This window comes from Anguilla rostrata, chromosome 1, assembly GCF_018555375.3.
Source record: "Anguilla rostrata isolate EN2019 chromosome 1, ASM1855537v3, whole genome shotgun sequence".
In the NCBI taxonomy this organism is placed as follows: Eukaryota; Metazoa; Chordata; class Actinopteri; order Anguilliformes; family Anguillidae; genus Anguilla; species Anguilla rostrata.
In genome coordinates this window covers 66,874,052-66,895,442 of record NC_057933.1, presented here as the reverse complement: position 1 = coordinate 66,895,442, position 21,391 = coordinate 66,874,052, and the positions used below count along the sequence as shown (strand labels likewise).

At 41.1% G+C, this 21,391-nt stretch overlaps 2 protein-coding genes across 4 annotated transcripts in view; one reads left to right on the top strand and one right to left on the bottom strand.

The window, feature by feature from the left end:
• Window positions 1-904: 904 nt before the first annotated feature.
• Window positions 905-5,671, bottom strand: gpatch4 (G patch domain containing 4). Its single transcript, XM_064351497.1, has 8 exons — window positions 5,512-5,671; window positions 5,161-5,241; window positions 4,739-4,812; window positions 4,182-4,274; window positions 3,854-3,967; window positions 3,238-3,350; window positions 3,071-3,121; window positions 905-2,634 (listed from the first exon to the last, which is right to left on the bottom strand). The coding sequence occupies exons 2-8, from the start codon at window positions 5,237-5,239 to the stop codon at window positions 1,770-1,772; spliced, it is 1,389 nt and encodes a 462-aa protein (XP_064207567.1). The 5' UTR covers window positions 5,240-5,241; window positions 5,512-5,671; the 3' UTR covers window positions 905-1,769.
• Window positions 5,672-6,689: 1,018 nt separating this feature from the next.
• The window catches only part of LOC135263434 (platelet endothelial aggregation receptor 1-like), a 33,904-nt gene continuing 19,202 nt past the window's right edge, over window positions 6,690-21,391 (top strand). For 2 of the 3 annotated variants that reach the window (XM_064351464.1, XM_064351449.1), the window contains exon 1: window positions 6,884-7,648. The gene's annotated coding sequence lies outside the window, so the exon portion shown is untranslated. Of the gene's footprint in view, window positions 6,719-6,883; window positions 7,649-21,391 lie in introns of those variants that run through there. The other variant, XM_064351457.1, reaches the window with a different exon arrangement.

The following is a 21,391-nucleotide window of genomic DNA, read 5'->3' as shown; positions in this document are numbered from 1 at the left end:
TCATGTGGTTTCCATCCAAGCCGATAATTCAACAATTGGATCAATAATATGGTTAAACAATTGTTTACAGAATTTTACTATTTATGATGAACTGAAACGCGTGTCCTCCTGAACAGTGAAGGAATTGCCTTTGGACATTCAAATGTTTAAATATTACACAAATTTTGGTTTTGGCAGTTTGACATGACAGTGTGGGTGTGTGTTGCAGTGCTTGGGTGTGTCTAGCAGAGAGTCTTGCATGCAAGGAGCTCTTCCTGATTCTTGTGACGCTGTTACACTGGTTCAAGTTTCTGGCCTGAAGCTGGGAAGGGGGGGGAGGGGGGGGTCCCTGACTACACCCTTATTTTTGGTCTCAATCACTCACCCAAACCCCTTAAACTGGCCATTAGACAAGAAGAAAAATTAGGCACCTGTGGGGTCAGGCCCCACCAGCAGATGGTACTGTAGTGCACAAAGCATGGTAACATATATATAATTAATCTAGTAATTAATGAATGCAAAAATAATCTTGTCCAATTAAGTAAACTCGTAAAACTGTCACAATCGCAAGAGTGCTGCTTCATTGAATCATTTTCCTTAAACAATACAGGCATGTGTGTGTGTATGCGCGCGTGTGCGTGTGTGTGCATGCATATTTCCGGAGTGGCGCTGACAGCGAGCTCTCTCGTTGCGTGCGACGGGGACGGCAGCTTTACAGCCACACAGAGCTGTGACCCGGGACAAAGTGTACCAATTGTCCCCCCTTATCTGCAGTCCCGCGTGTGCGTGAGCATGTGTGTGCGTGTGCGTGTGTCTGTGTGTGCATAAGTGTGTGTGCATGTTTAAAGAACAAAAAAATTTAAATGATTCCTTGTTAAAATGTCAGACGAGTCGCTCCAAAAAAAAAAAAAAAAGACAAAGCATCTAATAAAAATCCACTTTATTGTTTTTACCAAAGGCCATGCTGTCAAGGCAGAGTTCATTAGAGCCTAATGAAGGCCTTGTCTTATTTCATAGATGGGATACATAAATACAGCATTACCATGACTAATCTCAACCTGAATCATATTCAGTGAGGAAATAAGTGAACAGAACAGAAACACTCCTTCACAGCAGTCAATGGTGCAAAGATCCTACTAGACATACTCACAACTGTTACGGTAATCAGACTCGAAATATGCCCAATACTGTTAGGAGCAAAGATAGGGCAGAATTTAAAATGAAACGTCTGAATAAAGAAAGATACAATCCTTCAATATGATTCAGAAAATATGCAAGACACTCAAATGAGTGTGCCCTTGCCTGTATTCACTGGAAGTCATATTAAATACTGTAATTTTAAAAACTCTAAATTCATAGTGCTGCACAGCATTGGAAAATTTGCTGAGCAGTTTAAATGATGCAATAAAGAGACTGCTTGAATTACTTGGTCTTCTGTTTTGGCACAAAAGTGATGCATAAATTGCTATACTCTGACCCTGTGCTTGGGGAAACCAACACGCGGTTCAGTCGGCAAATCACTGACCATAAAACATTTCACTTTAGTCTTGGGTTAATGATGCATTTTAACAGCATTCCAATCAACCAAAAGTGATAGACTGGGTGTTTCAGATATGTAAGGGGTTACTGTAACACCCATTTGATAAGACTGCCTTTGCTCTGTCTGTAGTCTAGGGCAGCCTGTCTTATAGCAGTGTAATACAGCCTGTGTCTTATAGCTAAATGCTCCTACAATTGAGCGAAAAATTCTTTAAACACTTTTCCCTTCCCATTTCCGGGCTCCTTTTCAGTCAATCATGTTCAGGTTCACACGATCTTTTCTTCTTTTTCTTTTTCACTGCCCTGGTTTCATCCCTTCCTTCATCTTCCACCTTCTCCTGCCCTTTACGTGTTTTTTTCTTCTTCTTCTGCGCTTGTTGTGTATTCTGCTCTTCCTCTTGCTCAAGCTGTAGGATGCTAGCATCGCTGCTCACTTTCCTCTTCTTTTTGCGAACTGTCTCAGTCATATTCGATTCTGCATCATTGCTGCAGTCCCCTTCTGTTGCTACAGATGCCACGACTTTGTTCTTACTGCGTTTCTTCTTTTTGGGAACATTTTTGTCGTGGTTTACCTCTGGAATTAAAGCATGTTCCCCTCTCTGCTCTGTAAAGGCTTTTTCTCCACCTTTACTACCTTCTTTAACATAGTCCTCCTTTACCTCGTACTCGGAACCACAGTTTTCCCTCACCTCTATTGACGTCTTCTCCTCAAAAGAACGTCTTTTCTTTTTGCAGCTTTTCCGGGGGGAACTCGGAATGCTCGATGGTCCTTCACCCACAGTCTCGCGTGTCTCCTTAGAGCGTTTCTTCCTCTTTTGTGCAACGATGGGAGGCCCGTCCGTTTCAGGAAGTGGGGCTGTTTGCCTGTCCTCTTTGAGCATCCTCTCCGCTTTGTCCTCAGACGATTTTTTCTTTTTCTTTTTTGTTTTCTTGCCCTTGCCCTCGTCCCCCTCAGGCCCTCCTCCCATGGGACTATGGGCAGCAGAGTTGGAGGCCGTCTCTGTGCTGATGGTCTTTGCGGTTTGGCTCTTCTTGCCATACTTCTCCATAAACTCCAGCTCCTGTTGCTCCAGCCTGGCTAGCTTGGCACACATGGTCAGGCCATGCCTGGCTCCTCTGGTTGAAAAGAGAATGTAGAAACAAAATTAACAATGAGCTCTCATATTTAAGTGCACTGTGAGTCTACAATGCAAAAAACTACACAAGTGTACTCCGATCTACAGTAGTAGTTAAAGGGATAGTCCAACTTTTTTGGTAAATCTCTTTTTGGCTATCTTAGCCATAGTTAGACGATAAGATTGATATCAATTTCATCCCTGTGTATCCAGTACAAAAGCAAGATAAAAGTGTAAATAACTGCTTTTGGAGATGCTGGAAGGTGTGTGTCTACCACTAATTAGCAAAGCTAACACTGCATCCATCTGCAGCCATTCATAGACATTTTGTTTCTACCTTCATTGGTTTAGTAGAGTATGCCCCCCTGCATACTTTATAAAGGACTGTAAACTAAATAGAGCTCAAGTGTTCACGACCCATCATTCAAACATCCTACTTGTGTGCAGTCCGTCCTCCGCAAGCTTTCACAAGATCTGCGTCTGACAGCCTATTCACAAAGAGAAAGCATGGCGCAAATCAGACAGATCTGATCTGGGTAGAATCAGTAAACATTTGCCACACCCAGAGGAACAACAACACAGCAAAATCAGAAGCTCTTCATACTTGGTGGTGGAAGAGAGGTCTAGTCTTTGGTCCTCATCCTCTGATTCGCTGCTGTCCTCTGAACTGGAAGACTGTTTTTCAGTTTGTTCTTCTCCAGACCAAAGGGTTCCTGACTGGTGGGAAAAGAGTGAATGATCAACTTCAGAAACATGCAAGTAGTGGTCGCCCAGTATAACATGAGCTCCTTCCTTGACCTGAATAACAGTCTCTCTCTACACTGAAATATGAGCATTTGCGTTCTACTAATATTTGCATTAGACAGAGTCAAATAAAACTTAACGAAATAAGAGAGGATGGAAAACTGTTGTTTTCTGGATGATTAATCAGGTAATGTGATTCAATTAATCTCCTCCCTTACTTTCTCATCAAAAATTGTAAAACTGACACAGGGTTGTCACACAATGAAGGCCACTCTCACAATGGGGGGAAACAATCTGTTGCACTCTATAAGCAGATTTGAAACTCACATTTCTTGACGGATTCCCAGTTCTTGGAAATCTGGAACCGGTTCCCATTCGGAACCAGCTCTAGATACACAACCCTATGACCAGGTTATTTGACAACCGCCACCCATCCAAATCCCCAGCCTTCAGCCTTTACAACATGGGTTGAGTACCTTGACGAAGCGTCCGTACAGCTTGGCCTTGGCTAGCTCCGCCTTACGGGGCTTCTTGTTGGATATCACACCCTCCTCTTCCTCTCCTGTGACCTTCTTCACCTTAATGCCCTCCTGTCACACGTCACAAGAGAGGCCGTGTCACATGCGGCCCAGAGGTTGGGGAACATGATGAGAACACTGCACCACAGTAAGCACTGATCCCAAGAGATCCATCACAAATCCCCCTGTCTGCACTGCTGCTCTTCCTGTGCAGCAACATCCACATGGATCTGTGTTGTGAAGTCTGAGACTGCAAAGCTGCACTAGTTTGCTTGATGATACTGACCTGGCCGGACTCCACGACCAGGTTGGAGGAGGCCTTGTTGAAGATGTGGTCCCACCAGTGGAAGGTGAACTGCTCCCCCTGACTGTGACCAACCTGTAGAGGAAATACATCAATAATCCCAGAATGGCTACATGTAAGAAGCAACAATATGCTGAATTATGAAATTCATGCCATGGTCTTCAGTGATAGCAGCTGCAGAATGAATTCTGAAGTGTACAGACACATCCTATTTCCTCAATTTCATGCAAATTCCTCCAAACTCATTGGACGGTGCTTCATACAAAAGCAAGAGAATTATATATATATATGGCTAAAGCAACAAAGGAGTTTTTCAAAGCTAAAAACTGGAAAATTCTTGCCTGGCCAAGTCAGTCACCTGATCTGAATCCAACTGAACATGTGTTTCACATACTAAAGAGAAAGCTTAAGGTAACTGGTCAAAAGCATTTAGATCACTTGGTCCTTAATATCCCTGTATTTTAAAAACATTTACCATCTTCAAAACCAGTGGTTTGATTCAGAGTAAAATGTAAGCAAAAAAAAAAAAAAAGACTCACCCCTCCCTTGTCACATTTTACTTTGACTTTGATGGCCTCTGAAATTCCATTCCCATCCCTGCCAAGACCTTTTCCTGAAAGTGATCAGTGGTGTGGTTCTGTATTTACAATACATTCCATGGACAACTCTTAAATAAAACTTCATTACTTATTATAAGGAAGGTTTGTCACAAATGTGTTGGCGAGTACTTCGTCTGATATAGTGCACATGCACCAGTATTTAGACAACTTGGATAATTTACTAAGTATGTCACAGTGAGCCAATCCAAAGTTATAATAATTTTACAGTGAAGCATGTGGAGCATTGTTATTTTGCAGCAAACGCGTGAACGTCATTTTACTCACAAACGTCGATTAGGCTAATATGACAGTCGACAAGCTTGGCTAACAAAATATTTAGATTAATCTAATATAAATGTCACCTTGTTCCCAGCCGTGTCGAATGAGTTGTTGTTCGGCGAACTTCAACCCTCGACTTTTTTCTTCTACTGCACCTGCCATTTCTAAATCGAAGTGAGAGAAATTCATTTTTGCAACCACCAAGTTACTAATCTTAACACTTAAATTGCTAGCTAACTAGACGCTCCAAAAATATAACATAATCGCTACATATCAGTTTACATATAACAAATGCGCTGTATTACAGTGTGAAGACTATACATTTCAATTTCATTAGCTAGCCGCCACTTCGCCGGATACCCGTTTAAAGTGGCCAGGTAACTTATCTTTTCGCATATTTACATCGATTTATAACTGGTTTCTATTAACTTTACCTTCAGATATTACGAACAGCTCTTCAATCAACTGATAAGATCTTATTGATCATATTTTTATTCAGATACTGCAAAGCGAGCAGGTAATAAAGCAGCACTAGACCACGCTGCCGGTAATGCAAGCTGACATGACACCAGAAGTACAAACTTTGACCTTGCATCATCTGTATCCAATCACGTTAGGTTTTGAGACCATAGAATGCTGACAACGTAATCTCGTATAACTCTACGATTATTTTGCAGGTTTGTAGCCATTTTTATCTTGTGTATATTTGTCTGTATAAACTAAGCACATTAACATACCCAATAATCACCATGACAGACATATTTGAATCGACAGATTTATATGATTTTTTTAGAACGGCGAGTAAAAGAACAGTGACATTTTTAACGTAAAAAAAATGCTATCTTCAACCACAAGAGGTCCTCAATACTCAACACTTGGACTGGCAGCCACAATTGCCGTCCGACCATTGTTTCTGAAGGAGTTGAAGGGAGAAAAATTACTCGTTTTATTCCTCTATATGAACTTGATTCGACTATGTCTGATACTGATACTGTGTTGATGCTACTCCAAGCTACATTTTAACGCATTTAACATTTTAACGCCTCCGCACTATAACCTGTAGCCGCAGCGACCGGGCGACTGAGATCATGATGCGCAGTAGTGACAACTCATTTATCTGTCCTGGCAGCATTGTATGTCCAGACAGGAAAAACAGATGTCTTGACATTCCGCTTATCGCTACCAGCTCAGTGTTTTTAAGGAAACCATTCCCTAGATTCTAAAAAAAAAAAAAAAAAAAAAAGACTTACTTGGGCCTGTCGTCCTCTGGCTGAGATACAATTGTGAGCCTAAAATACCCATCGTCAATCACGCTGATATTTCTGCAAGACATGCTGAACATCCTTTCTTGAGACAGTTATATTTTCAGGAGAGGCTGAGAAACATTACATTACAGGCATTTAGCAGACGCTCTTATCCAGAGCAACTTTTGTACATAGCACTTTACATTGTATCCATTTATACAGCTGGATATATACTGAAGCAATGCAGTTTAGTACCTTGCTCAAGGGTACAACGGCAGTGTCCTTACCCGGGAATCGAACCTGCGACCTTTCGGTTACAAGCGCAGTTCCTTACCCACTGTGCCACACTCCGTCCAAATATTAGGCTAGAACAAAAGGTTTCTAGCACACAGCAAAGGTAACTACTCATTTGCAACTTGCGTCGAACTAAGTTAGGCTATAGCCTATTTCGTAGGCATGTGGCTACATAGACAACATTTCGTTTGAATAGGCCTATAAGTAATACAGTGTTACATGCGATGGTAGCCTACATGAAGTAGCCTAGGTCAGCATGAGGTAGCAATGCTTTTGTTTTCATGGGAAAATAATGCTGTTCTGTCATGTAGCCTACCTACGATCAATATTTAAGCCCATGAAGCAATTTGACAAAATTTTAGAACTTTCATCAACATCTAAAATAAAGATTTGCATTGGGCTACATGGTGTGTGGGCCACGTCGCTGAATTTTATTTTATCAACAACGTTTTATTAGCGTGTATTAATGCACGGTTAACTTTTGGGGTCGGGCGCAAATTCATTTAACAAGTTTAATCCCCCGTAGGCTAATACATCACCCCCTGTTTTCCTCTCAAATCTTCCTTGGCGTCGCGCCAGATCCTACGCCCCCCTTACTTGAGATGCTAGGCAAGCTGAGCCATAGGAAACGTAGGGAGGGCGAGCGTTCTCGGGCTGAAGTATTCTCCTGTCACTGAGAGAAGCCGCACTGTTTGTTTTAAACTGAGCTAAGGCTAGCTCTAGAAATGCAGTAAATTCTAGGTAGATGCGACACAGTGGCTGCGAAAGCGCACCGATTTATGGACCACGTCTGGAATCTTTTTTTTATATATAGTTTTGGTCACATATAACAGATGTATTTTAATTTAGTTCAATAAGTCTTTCTTTGTTGGCATCGTCGATGGAAGGAACTAAACTGGTAATACCGTTATTTGTACGTCTCAATTAGTTTATTGCAAATAAAACATTTTAAGACGGACGTGAGCTTCCTAAAAAGTGTTACAATAGTTTGCAAATCTTCGCGAAAAGTCGGCAAATGACCTGATGATTCAAGGTAAGGCAATACTTTTAGATATTATTTTACGAAATAAAACTCCTATTCAAAAGTCATGTTGGGTTAATGTGTCGGGCGTTTTTGTTTCGCATATGGCTTTGTTTTAGGTTTTAAATTCCAAAAGGATTCACCACATAAATAATTCCATCCTTTTGTTCGTTTTAAGGAAGCTAATAAGAATGTTTTCTGTCCCACTTTCTTTGTATTGATTACCTCGCAGCTGAACTATGTTGTGTGAAAAGTTTACAGGAATTATTTTGTTGCACATACGCCAACTACTATGTATCGTTTACTCCGGCTGTTTGAAATTAAATATTTATCAAGTGAATGTTTCATAATTTCTGGAATTTTACAGTAAATAAAATGCATTATTTAATTACATGCACCTCCTGCTTTACTAGCTCGTTCAGTTGAAATGTACATTAGTGCTGATAATAATGAATGGTTAAGGAACAGATAAGGTTTATATACTATGCTAGATGCAGTAGTCCATAGTATGTTTAAGTGCTTAGGCAGGGTTCTTTATTACTTTTGAAATGTGAAATCCTTCTTCACCCATGTCTTTGAAAAGTTTGTTTGATGCTGAAAGGGGTTTGTATTTAGCCTAAGTAAGAATGAATGAAACAACCTGTGTTCACATGAACTGAACCGATGTGTGAGTACCAGCTCAATTAAGTCAATTAAGTCAATTTAAAAATCCAATTCTGTTTTAAGCAGCTTTGGTTTGAACTCCAGTCAGCTCATTGCCAGTCAATTACCTATTTGAGTATATAGAGAAATGTTAACCTTATGTTTTACATTGTTTGCAAGAAGTCAGGCTACTGATGTATAACTGGTCTGTTTCATATTGATAATGTGACCCTGCTGTGATCCTGTAGTGCAGGGATAGCTGATGTGCAACCTTTGGACCTCATTTAGCTGCTCTGACCTTCCACTGTGGCTTGATGAGGAATGCAGAAAGAAAATGAACCTGGAAGCCGATTATTTGACTTTGAATGAAAAATTGTGAGCAGTCTGGTACTGCTTAAAAGAAGCCATTCATTTTATAAAAAAATGTGTTAGTTCAGTTAAGGTTAAGCTTAGTTAAATCTGTGCATTCACCATTCTGAAATGACAATTCTACCGAAGCCATCTGGAATAGAATGGTTTCTCTAGCAATGATCTGTAATGTCCAAATCACCTCCTGGTGCATGCCACAGAAAAAGCCTATGGCAATGTACCAGCTGCTGTTTCCTGCTGTGATAGGATCTTGCAATATTGTTTTTCCCCCATTTCTGTTGTGGAGCTGCAGTCGCTCCACACTGAAAGGTGGAATTTGGGTATGCCGAGATCAAAATCAAGCTTGCGCTTCCTTGAGTGAATTACCCTGGCTTGTGACTAATGGCTATGTTCTCGACAGGTGAAGGCAGCGTCAGTATGAGCAATGATACGTTCAAACTGATGGACTGTGTTGTCACCCATTTTCCTTCTCTAGTTCATACTGTAAATATTGGGTGTGCCCCTGGAGTATATCTATGGATCTGCCACATTTGGTGTGTTCTTATCCAGGCCTCGGGACACAGTGTCCTTCTCACTGCCACGTGGCAGCATTTTTGTTCTTATTCCCAGAGTATCAAGGAATTTGCGATGGATTGTCTTCCAGGGTTTCAAGGCACACCATTTGCTTTTGATGGAATGTACTGTATTTCGCAAACTTGAGGTCTGTTTTTGTGAATGTAACCAGGAGAGTATATTGCAGTTGTGGGTTTAAGATGAGCCTGTACTTATTTGGATGATTTTCAATATTTCAGTCAAATCTGGAATTTCCTGGGCCAGGTGTGCAAAGGTGTTCTGTGGTTGATGACTGAAAAGTTCAGAAAATTCACAGAATTTTGGCCCTGTGTTCTCAATATACAAACATAAATTCTACATAACTAAAACCTGGGACGTTTACTAAGTGCTCTGTGATATGATCCTTGTAATGGTGGGCTGTAATTGTACTCCAAGGCTGGGTTTGTCCTTATCATGACTTTAAAACCTTCTGTGTGTGATTTTGAGGTGTGGTCTTCGTCATTGTTCCAGATATAATTTCATTAAAGCTGGTTATGTTCTGGTCATAATTCAGTGTCCTGAGTGGTAATTTCCCATTGCACCGTTCATAAACATATTACATTATGGAACAGTTGATTATTTCATATTTATCCAAATTTGGGATGCCTAATCATATTTCTGTGCCCATTGGCAGGCTGCAGATTGGCAGACTGGCACACTTATAGCCTGCAGCCATTTTTTAGTCCACCAACCACTGAAACACAGCCGCTGCACTGGTGGACGACCCTACTTAGGACTACAGGGACCTGACCAAACAGTGGCTTAGTGTGACACAGTGCAGCATTCCCTGCCAACTGAAACACTGCAGTTTGGAGCGATGCTATAGCCAAAACTGTCAGCCACAGTCAAGTCAGGCATGGTCAAGAGTCCTGACTTCACGGTGTCATTGTTCTGAGAACGAGTCTGTTGATATCTACTGTATCTATCCAGGGATATAATTTTCTGTTGGTCCTGCCTTATTTGTTGGAAAACATCTTAGAATTGTAAGATGTGATTTGTTATGCACAATAAGAAACTCCTGTAAGCTGTTTCATTAGAAAATTGGGACAGGCACCTTTAACGGAAAGTAGCGATGTTTATTAAGTACACCACAGGCTTATATAAGCCAATAAAAAACAGATACACTGCCATGCAGGCAGAAAAACTGGACCCGATACGATTGCAGTCAGGCAGCGGTTAGTGGAGGGAGGGTGAGGGGGTGGGCTCTCATAATGGAACATGGGCAGTCAGCGCTGGCAGGAGTGAGCGTGCTCAAAGACGCGTAAATAAGGGGGTGGGGAGCGACCACATAATGCGTTGTGGTGAGGGTCTGTGCTGTAGCCACGCCCATAGTGACTGTCAGTCTGTGAGAGTGGGGGGAAAGGAGACACACAGAATTAAGGCCTGATGACTAGAGGCCCCAATTCTGTACGGTCTATGTGGAGCACTGTCACAAACAAAGAGTATCAGAACAAACCCAGCCAATGGATATTAGTAAAACACCACCAGGGACCAAACTGAAGACAGACATAGTCTCTGATAATTTGCGAATACGTCGCCTTTTTATTAAATGTGAGGAATTATTATTAGTAAATATTATTATTATCTACTTTGTATTGAACAGAAAGATCATGTTATTATGGTAGAACCTAGGCTTCAGCCACCATTCCAGGCCTATGTCTGTGACTTACAGGTAGGATTCCTGCAGCACTCAAATAGCACTGCTGTCAGAGACCCCTGGAAAGCCACCACATATTCATATTCTACCCCAGCTGTTCCATTTACATTCCTGAGTCTGCTAGGGTTACTACTGGATGAGTGATTGTATAATGCTGCTTTCTAATAATAATAATGAGAATAATGAGAATAATAATAATAATAATAATAATAATAATAATACATTTTATTTAAATAGCACCTTTACAGGGCCCAAAGTCTCTTGATAAAGTTAAACGGGTAAAAAACATTTAAGTACAGAAGGCAAAACCAATACATAGGACACTAATACAGAATAAAGTATAAACACAAACAAAAAAACATATGAAGACAATAGTGGAGCTATAGGCTAGGTCACATAAGAGGTGGGCCTTGATTAGAGACTGCTCTCTACACTCTCTGCTTCCCTGATGTTTACTGGAAGAGGGCTCCACAGACAGGGAACAGCCACAGAGAATGCTCTGTCACCAAACTTGAGGAGATGGGTCTTGGGATGGTTATATATATAATTTTTTCCCCTGTCATATTGAAAAAAGTCTCGTGCTCTGTAGCTTCAAAACTGAATGATTTGTTTCCCTGTCTCACTGCTGAAGGTCCACTGTCTGTGCAAAAGCCATGATCCATTCTACAGGCTTTAGCCTACATCTTAGTGGAAATGACTCACTGAAGCTCAGTCGCTGTACCATACAGTTACTGAAGTCATAGTTTCTGTTTTCCAGAACATTAACTTTGCTCTTGGAAAAACATAAACGCAGGCTGCAGAGAGGATCCCTGTAGAGCTGCCTTTTGGAAAAGCAGGACAGAATACCAGTGTGGGGCGAAAGGTTCTGGCAAATGCTGTTTCTCTTTCTCTCTCTCTTTGCCCATTTCCGCTATGATAGTGTTTACTGCCCAGAGGAAAAGGATGTTAGAATGTGGCGGTGGGTTTACACGCAAGATGTTTCCTACCTGCTTCCTACTGTTTGTCCTCGTCGATTACCCCTGACTGCAGAGTGGAAGCTGAGAGGGAAAGGAGAGTGTGAGATTCGGGACGGGGAGGCTGAAATGGTTTGTTTGTGGCAAAACCCAATATTCAGCTTGGAATCAGCTAAGGTCAAAATTAATTCTCTAGACTAAATTAATTTTCTAGCAGAAAAGGAATGGTTTAAATATAATTCCCACATTCCTTGCTGTGATGTTAATAGAGGATACCAAGCTAAGTCACGCAGACAGCTGTGAAAGTTCATTAGTAAAACATTGCATTGCCATAGAGTCAGTCTGTTTAATTGAAGGAATATGGTATCAAATGCAAATATGCCTTCCAACAGTAACAGACTTAATTGTGTTGACTTGATATAGTATATGTAGTCTAATGAGACTTTGAGTATCATTCAGGGTGTCTTAATAATAATAATAATGATAATAATAATATTGCTTTTATATTGTAAATGCAATGTATTTAATATAATTTCAAGTTAATTTTCAAGTTTTTCCTTCCTTTTTTCTGATTGGCCTCCCCACTCTTGCGGCAGGAAAACTATTCCCAAATGGAGTGCTGTGCTCCCCTCCATTCCCACCCCAGCTGCCCTTTTTCCTGTTTAGACCAGGATGCCCCTGGCTGTGAGCATCCAGCCTTTTTACCGTTGCCCCTTTCTTCTTCCTTCCAGGTAATTGTGATGTAAAAACATTTGTCCTAAACATAGTGCTGCTTGCACATTCCCATTGAACATCAGTGTAAACTGTTTAAAAAGCTTGACCTACAGTGTGGTATGAATGTGTGAATGATGTGTGTGCCCTGCCATGGATTGGCGACCTGTCCAGGCTGTATTCCCGCCTCTCACCCAATGCATGCTGGGATAGGATCCAGCCCCCGCGACCCTGACCATAAACAATCAGGTTAGATATAATGGATGAATCAACAACCTACACTACAAAACACTAGTATAATGGTTATACATCCTGTGTTCGTTATCTCCTTATTAGGGAAACTTATCATTACAAGCATGAAGCTGATTTGTGTGTTTACCCAATTAATGATTTTTAAACTGCCCATCCCTAAATTGCACAGCTGTGGCACATTGATATGTGGTGACGGTCATCGTTCTGAGGGTTTGCTCTCCTGTGTGCAGTGGACAACGCAATTTTAAACGTTCCACAATTTTATTGCATTCAGATGCCGAGATTAAGTCACATCTGGTGAGATTATGTCTTTAACAGACCACGATAAACAGGTCTCTCTAATGTAGAGCAGATTTCCTCCTCGCCCTCCAGAAAAGCAAGTTTACTGGGAAGTGAGGCCAGTAAATCCATGAAGTTTAACTGGGGAAATTTACTGGCAAAGGCCGGTCTGTGATTTGGTTGTCCCGGACAGTCAGACTGATTCCACATGTACACATACAACCTCGTACAGTATGCACTGCACCCCTATTTGACCAGGAGAGTTTTGGTGAAGCCATTATATCAATGTATTCCACAGAATGATATACGGTATAATTCACAAAATTAAATATAAAGGTAGTGAAGAAAAAAAGGAAACCCTGAGTAAGGAGACTTTAGGGTATTGGGTCAGAATGGCCACCACATGTGGTCAGTACAGCATATACACCCTGTGGTGTAGGGTTTACCAACATATATAATTCTGTAGGACGCTTACAACACCACACTACCACAGAAAAGCCAATCAACCTACGCTTACTTTATGCAAGTGGAAAACACAGTCTCGGGTGTGATTTTAGAATATCTCAAACAGCCAGTTTTTGTGTGTGTGTGTGTGTGTGTGTGTGTGTGAGAGAGTGTACAAACACGTGTGCTTATGTACATTTACCCTTGTTGATGCATGAAGCCCTCTATATTTCTTTGGTCTTAAACTCAAGGGCTTGTGGGGTAAGTTCCCAGGTGGTACACTAAAATAGGATAGTACACCAAGAACTCTCTAGTAATAACAGCCTGGCTAAATAAGTCCCGGCATTTTGTCAGTAACTTCAAATAATCTTGCCGGCCAAATGCATAAATCATTTATTGACTGAGACCAGATGTTTGCTGGCAGCAGATTGTTTTATCAGAAAGTTCAGGTCTGTCAAACAAAATGTTAAACGTATCGCCTTTCAGCCAGTGTAACCTGGAACCTCCATTGGTAAATTGTGCGCTGCAGAGAGTGTCAGATTTAGTGCAGAGGGGCACCTGTGACAGGTGCAGGATGGTCTGGCCATGGTGCTGGGTCACTACAGATGTGCTCTGACCCAGCGCTCAGCCTGTGGAGTGTAACTGAAGCTCTGTGTCGTGTCCAGGAGCTCGGGCCAAGGTGCAGCGAGTGTGTGTGCCACAGCTCTGTCGGCACGCTTGTGAAGGGGAAGTGGGGACAGGAGAATTTCTGATGACAGGGACATTTTATCCTTCACAAACACCAGTTCAGCGTTTCCTTTTTCTAGGCCCATTGTGCTCATCTATTTCCCTTTGCTAGAAAACTTAACACAGCATGTTTACTCTATATTACTCCAAAAATAATATAAAAATAGCCCAACTTCAGCTTTATTACATTACTGCAGCACATTTAATTACAGTCATATTCCAAAAAGATGAAGGCAGCTTTTTTCTGAAATGTGGGGATTTTTGTTTGCTCTTTGAACATTTTAATATATTACATTGCTGGCATTTGGCAGACACTCTTATCCAGAACGACTTACACTGTTATACATGGCATTTATATTGTATCCATTTATACAGCTAGATATATACTGAAGCACCTTGCTCAAGGGCACAATGGCAGTGTCCTTCCCAGGAATCAACCTGCAACCTTATATGTTGATATATACCTTTAATATATCAATAAATAAATTTTCAAATTTTTAAATCCTCATTAAAGAAGCTTTGGAAAAAAAAGTTTTTTTTGCTGCATCTTGATTTGGCTAATTTTTCTACCTATTCCATGGAACAGCCTAATCAGATCTATTTGAGTCAGTTGAAATTGCAAACCAGCATGCACAATGGGTTCCCAGGACCAGGACTGTGTGGGGAAGGAAGGAAGGGCCGATGGTTCACGAGCTCCTGGAGCATCAGTACCGAAAATAAACAAACACGAATAAACACACTGAGTGGCAGCCGTAGCGTGAAAGTGTCTGTGTGGTCTTCAGCGTGAGAGTCTGCTGGGTCTCTCTCTCTCCAGTCAAAGGGGTAGTTTCTCACAGGATATGCTGAAGTGCAGAGGTCAAGAACACATTGACTCAGATGGAGATGAAGAGAGGAGAGCACTCAGGGAATGTACAGGTTTGTGAATGGAATAGAAGAGATTTGGGAGTTGGACAGCTAACCAATAACAATGAAACTAAATATGAGATTCATTTAATAAACAGCTGTGTGATTATGATGGACTACTTGGATCAGTATTCATTCTTTCTCATCCATTTTGATGTAGAAGTGCCAGAGACTTACATTTTGCAAGATTATTTACCAAAGTAACAAGCCTGCCTTGAGACATTATTTTTGCAGTATTACACATTTGAATCTGATGTGTGTTATGAGCCAGCTACGACAGGACCCAGTTGGCTTCATCCTGCCTCGGGTAGGATGGTTTAATTTGGCTTGGATTCCCACTGTGTTAGCTGTTCCCGAGGACTCAGCATAATAGCTGCTTTAAGTGAATGTTGGAGACACTGACTGTTTTCCAAACTGTGGGGAGAACTCACTGGCTCACGAGTGAGTGTGTTTTACCAGAAATACTAATTTCATGGGTGTTGGTGGCATAGTGGTGGCTGGAGATGCACCACTGCCTGTAACAAACTGAGGAGAAAAAAGTAGTACATTATTATATGTCTGAGTTAGAGTATTGGACTGAAATTTGTTTCAAAATAACTATCTATACATATAAATGCTATTATGAACTATTACACCCTAATGTTCTCATATGCGCTCAATGGCAAACCAGTAAACCTTCATTAATTCTTCTTCCATTATAGGACTCAGAGGTTTTTGTGTAGTTGAAATCACCTAATTGGATTGGTAGTCTTCTGAGCATTCCTGTCCAAGTGTCTCTTGAATTGACACCTCATTCATATCTATTTTCACTTATACTTTTATTGCTTTGCCAGACCACTTTGGACCATGCTTTTCTAGATTAACGCTGAACTGAAATAATTTTAATCAAGCACCAATATGTTCATTTTCAGTGTTGAAATGTAGCATGCTTCACACGGAATGACAGGTGAGGTTACTGATGGGAACATGCAATATAACAGTAAAGGTTGCCTCTATTTTGGTTTGTAACAGGAAAGTTTTCTTAGGGTGCTTCACCATTTACAGAAAATATATACGCTGTATTAGAGTAACGAAATACTCAAGCTCACCCTCATGTAAGTTCTAAATTTGAGTTTGAAGAGGCAACCTAAATCACAGTAATCATTTTTCTACCGGTAACTGCAAATTAACTTAAAAGCACAAAACAGAAGCAGTCAAATTATGGAATTGCACATCTTTAATTACATTGCTTTTGTGTACATTTTCAGCGTGGTGTTGTGCAAAATGCATCTTAATGTAGTACAGAAGTAAAGTGTGGGACAAAAATGAGTGGAGGCATATTTTTCCACATCTCTTTATTGTAAGCGGAATAACCGCTCTGTTTGCTTGTGCCCTCTTGAAACGCTGAACCCTTAATCAGGGCCCTTGCCTGTTGTGCTTTTGTGCTGTCTGAAGCGATTAAGCACATCTGGTTTGGATTCATAGCTTTGCTCGTGGTGTCGAGTGCTCTGTTGTTCGAGTCGAGTCGTGTTTGTGACTTCTCACGTGTGAGTGCGCGCTTGCATGCGAGCACGTGTGTGAATTTACATGTGCGAAGATGTGCTTGCATGTGCGTGAATTTAGATGTGCTTGCACGTGTGCATGCGTGTGCGGGTCTGTGCATGCGTGCAGGTCCACATGCCCGGGTGCATTATTGTGTGTGGTCACCCTATGCCATCATGGCCAGTGAAGCCACAATCATTCAGTCTGTGGTCTGGATCTGAAGTGTAGAAGTGGTTGACACTGTAGAGCCTCAAACAAACTGTTGAGCAATAGCTGGGGCATTGGCCTTCCTTTGAAGCTCATGGCTGTATTAAATCATGCAAACAAATAAATGTATTAAAATGACACATCACATCATTTACTTGTTATTCACTCAATGTTTGTTATTTATTTTCTACCACTCGCCTGTTTATATCCTCAGTCATAACCACATCATAGGCCTAATGTATGAAAATTGTGCCGCACTGTCAAAGATTTGCGCTCTTTTTCTAATATTAGCGCCAATGTGAGGCTGTACGTGTCCAGTTCCCACCCTCTTTTGGAATGTCCAGTACCACAGCCACGTTCAGTGCTTCCTACTGTCCAATGAGGAGAATGAAGACATCTGCGGTTCTCCTCAAAACGTGATGTCACCAGCCTGCTTCTTTTCACACCGCTTGACCACAGCTGAGCTTGCATAGAGCAGAGTCAGAGGAAGAGCTAACATATGCAGCTTTGGCATGCGGTCCAGTGGCCATGAAGTGCTACAGAGTGATGAAATGTGGACCCCTAACCGACCGAACCCTCCTGTCCCCTGGGCTCCATAAACGCCAATTACATGCCGCCTGCCTTATGGAGCTGCCAGCCACTGTCAGCACTTGCATGGTCCAGATTGTTGACCTCCTTTAGTCATCAGAATCCTGTCTGTAATAGTCAGATTATAACTACATATCTGTGGAATCCACATCATCCACATTGTGTGGGAGTATGTTGCCTCACTACCCCCGTAGTCAATTTATCTCCAGTACCAGAAGTATGACTTAACTACACCAGAGACTCATGATCAACATTACAAGACCCTTCCCTACATCAGAGCTCGCTCCAAGTTTTATCGCAGAAAGAGCTTTCTGGAAAAGACAGAGAAAGGTGTGGTGTAGCTTAGCGCCCGGGGCCCAGCAATGTTTTTATTTCGGATCTCGGACCTCTTTGATCCTGTAACGGAGGTGACCGGGGCTGCAGCCGAGCGGGGAGAGCGTGGCCTGTTCCTTCGGGAGCCTCTATCAGCAGCCGGCGAAGGGGGGAGGGGCGTGATGTGCATCCTGTTATTGTGGTTTTATTAGGCAGGGTGGGGGGCGGGGCTGAAAGGCCAAGCAGCCAATACAGAGACGCAGAGCTGGTCCTGCACCTTTGTCCATCGCAACAGCTCAAGTGAATTAACTGAGAATTGGGCTCTGTCACTTTTATTACCACAAATTGGCTGCATGTTGCAGTCTTAGGTCTCAGAGCTTTTCTATACTGTTCAGGTTCAGTGAACCTTCAATCAGAGAGAGAAAATTGTGTCTCTGCGTGCGTGCGTTTGTGTAAAGACCTGCCAGTGGAGATATTGTGATAGTACAGTAGGATTATGTGTTTGAGGGACTTATGACTATGCATTCTATTGTTTTGGCTATTTATGACTAATGCAAAAGATTTGCGGAAATGACGTTTCCTGTGAGTAATTTGACAAGGTTAGCAGTATGAAGTCACTATCAGTTCTTTATCATCTTCCTTCAACCTGTTTGACTAATGCAATTTCCCAACTGTTCCAAAAACAGGCAAAAAAAAGTCTCCCAGTGGCACAGAGGCCTGTTTTATGACCTTGGTACTGGAGAGAACAGTGTGACCTATGACTGCCATAGAATTCCATAGAGGACATGCTAATGTACTCATTTCCTTTCCATTGCACAACTCTGTCACACAGACGATGCAAAAGCAAAACAATAACAATGATGTCTCATGTCCATTCCAAACTAGTGAGTAAATACCACACACAATAGTACCATACACAAAACAAAATGTATGTTTTGCTTCTGGATAATTAATGGAAATGTTTTCTTCTATAATGTGTAAAATACACATTTATTAATGTATAGTGTGGTATAGTTGTCAGAAGAGTAATGTTCAATAGTTTTTTGTGCAAATTAAAACTGATATGAAATAGCATCACTTGTTATTTACTACAAAGTACATTTTTTAAAATATATGTCAGCATTGTTCAGACAGTATACCACTCTGACCTTTGGATGAAATAGTGTTTCCTGCAGATTGAGAATTTTATTTGTGGAGGTCAACTGTGTAGAAATAGACATAATAAACTAAATACCAAAAAATATTTTTGGACAGGGGGAAATCTATTTGGGCAGGCTGTACAAATAAATCCGTTGTATGGGAAACACCGATTCAGTGAGCAATAAGATCATTATTACTTTTATATTTACTGTTAATATGCCCTTATCCAGCTGTGATGCTAGCCAACTGAGCTGTGTCTCCAGAAAGCACAATATCATGCCGGTTTCACATGCAGTGTTTTATTTGCGAAAACTGGCATGTGTGTCAGATGCCCAAGTCTTCAGGTTGGTGAACTACACATCGCAGTGTGTAACTCACGTGTCTCTTTTTGCCACAGCGTTAGTGACTATACACAGCTGACAGACTTGCAGCAGCTGAGGTTGTGTACCCGCACCAGTGAAACAATAACAAGCTCCCAGCTGCAAGGGATCTTGGGTTTCATTCTCGTTGACTGGAACGTAATCTCGCCGAAGTTCTGCTGAGGTGCGGCCATGGCTGGGGCGTCAGGGAGGGCTCGGTCAAATTTCATTTAACTGGCAGATTGAGCCTTGCGTGAAATTATATTGATAAGTGTGAATTGGTGTTCATTTATTCACTTAACTTAATTTTTTTATTTAATTGAATTTAATTTGTTTGACACAGTTATGTGTTTGACATTGTTTGTGCACCATATATTGATGTTAGCTGTTTAATTTTGGATTACTGTGTAAGTGCGTTTGTTTCTTTTTGTTTGAGTCTGCAATCCAGGCCCAGAAAGTGAATCTCAGCTTCTCACAGTCTGTCCCAAAGTTAACTCATAGTGTTTTCTCCTATGCCAGCCATTTGTAATTGGCCTCTTTTCAGTGGCCAGGTTGATGTCCCTGAGCGTCTAATTGCAGGGGACTTTTGGAAGTAATCAGAATGTAAATTAACTGACCACATTCTTTGGATGCATTGCTTATTTAAATTCATAACATGCTGTTTATATACATTTAATTTGCAGAGTAGAGCATGTATAGTTGAGAATCGGTAGATGATCTGATTTTGGTGTTATGCTAAGTAGACTTCCAACTCAGCAGAGGATTTGTACCTACATTCCCTAATTGTCAGAACAAGGTTCAAGTTCTGTGGGTCTTTTAATGCAGTGTTGCCTAAAGTAATAAGTGTTTTCTTGACATCTGGAAGATTATTAATTTTATTCTGAATTACTTCCATGGCCTAAACCTAGCATTATTGCTTTTAGCGAGGCCTTATTCTGCTGAATAACACATATCCTGTACAAAACTGTGAAACCAGTTCTGTAAAGAGCAGGACTTCGACTTCCATAGTATGTAGTGTGAGCCTGGTGGACCCAGACTTTTCCAAATGCACCATTACCTCATTACTGATATCTCTTACTTCATCTTTTACTCTGCGTATGTCAGTTGGACACTTATTTAATGGATTAACTGGATCCATACTGCATGACTGTGTGAAGAAGACAAAGGTTTTACTGAGCTTTCTATATCTGATATGATACTCCTACACTTTGAAGATGTTTATTTTACATTATATAGTGCATGACGTAGTCAAATAGTTTTCAGGCCAAAGTATTCTGTCCTTTTTCTTGGTAGGTGGACATGTTTATGGGTTTATTTTGTAAATGTGATCAGTAGTTCAGTGATTTTGGAAACTATTTGGCTCTTGTTCAACACCATCTTTTTTATTAAGGAAGTTTAATAAGAAACATGTGTTAAGGATACTACTGAGTAACTTCCCCAGGTCACTGTTTAGACAGGTTCCTCTATCTGCACTTATAGTTTGTGATGGAAAGACCTTAGTTGCATTTTATTGGAAAACAGTCATCCAGTGTCATGTTAGGTTTAAGCAGAGTTTTCTGCAGCTCTGTTTTGCTTTTGTTTTAGCATTTCAGTCATAATGTAATCACGTTCTTCCTCTTTCACCTGGCTTTATGAAATCCTTTTAGAGCATGAACACACAAGACTAACCTGTAACACTTTGCTTAAACTCTATGCCTACAATGTCACCACAAGTGTGACAACTCCTGTTGTGAGTCAAGAAGAGATTAAGGCTTATGAGCAGTGCTATAACATTTTCATAGTACTTGAAACTTTTTTTTTTCCAAAACAGATTCAATGTAATCGATTCAAAATGGCCTCTGCCTATAATATGGGCATGTTTTTACATAAATTTAACAGACTGTCATGGCGGGTTTCGGCAGGTGTTAGGCTATGTCCTTTTATGACAGTGCTCTGTAGGCCTAACTCTAGCTGCACTCCCTACAGCCTGTGTCCCTTGGTCTCTTGTTCCCTCAACTCCATTTTGGTACCTCGTTTATTTTTCCTTCTCCTAAATTCTCTCTTTTTCCAGAGCATGACTAATATTTTCTACCTCAATTAACATTTAAAGAGAGAGACAGAA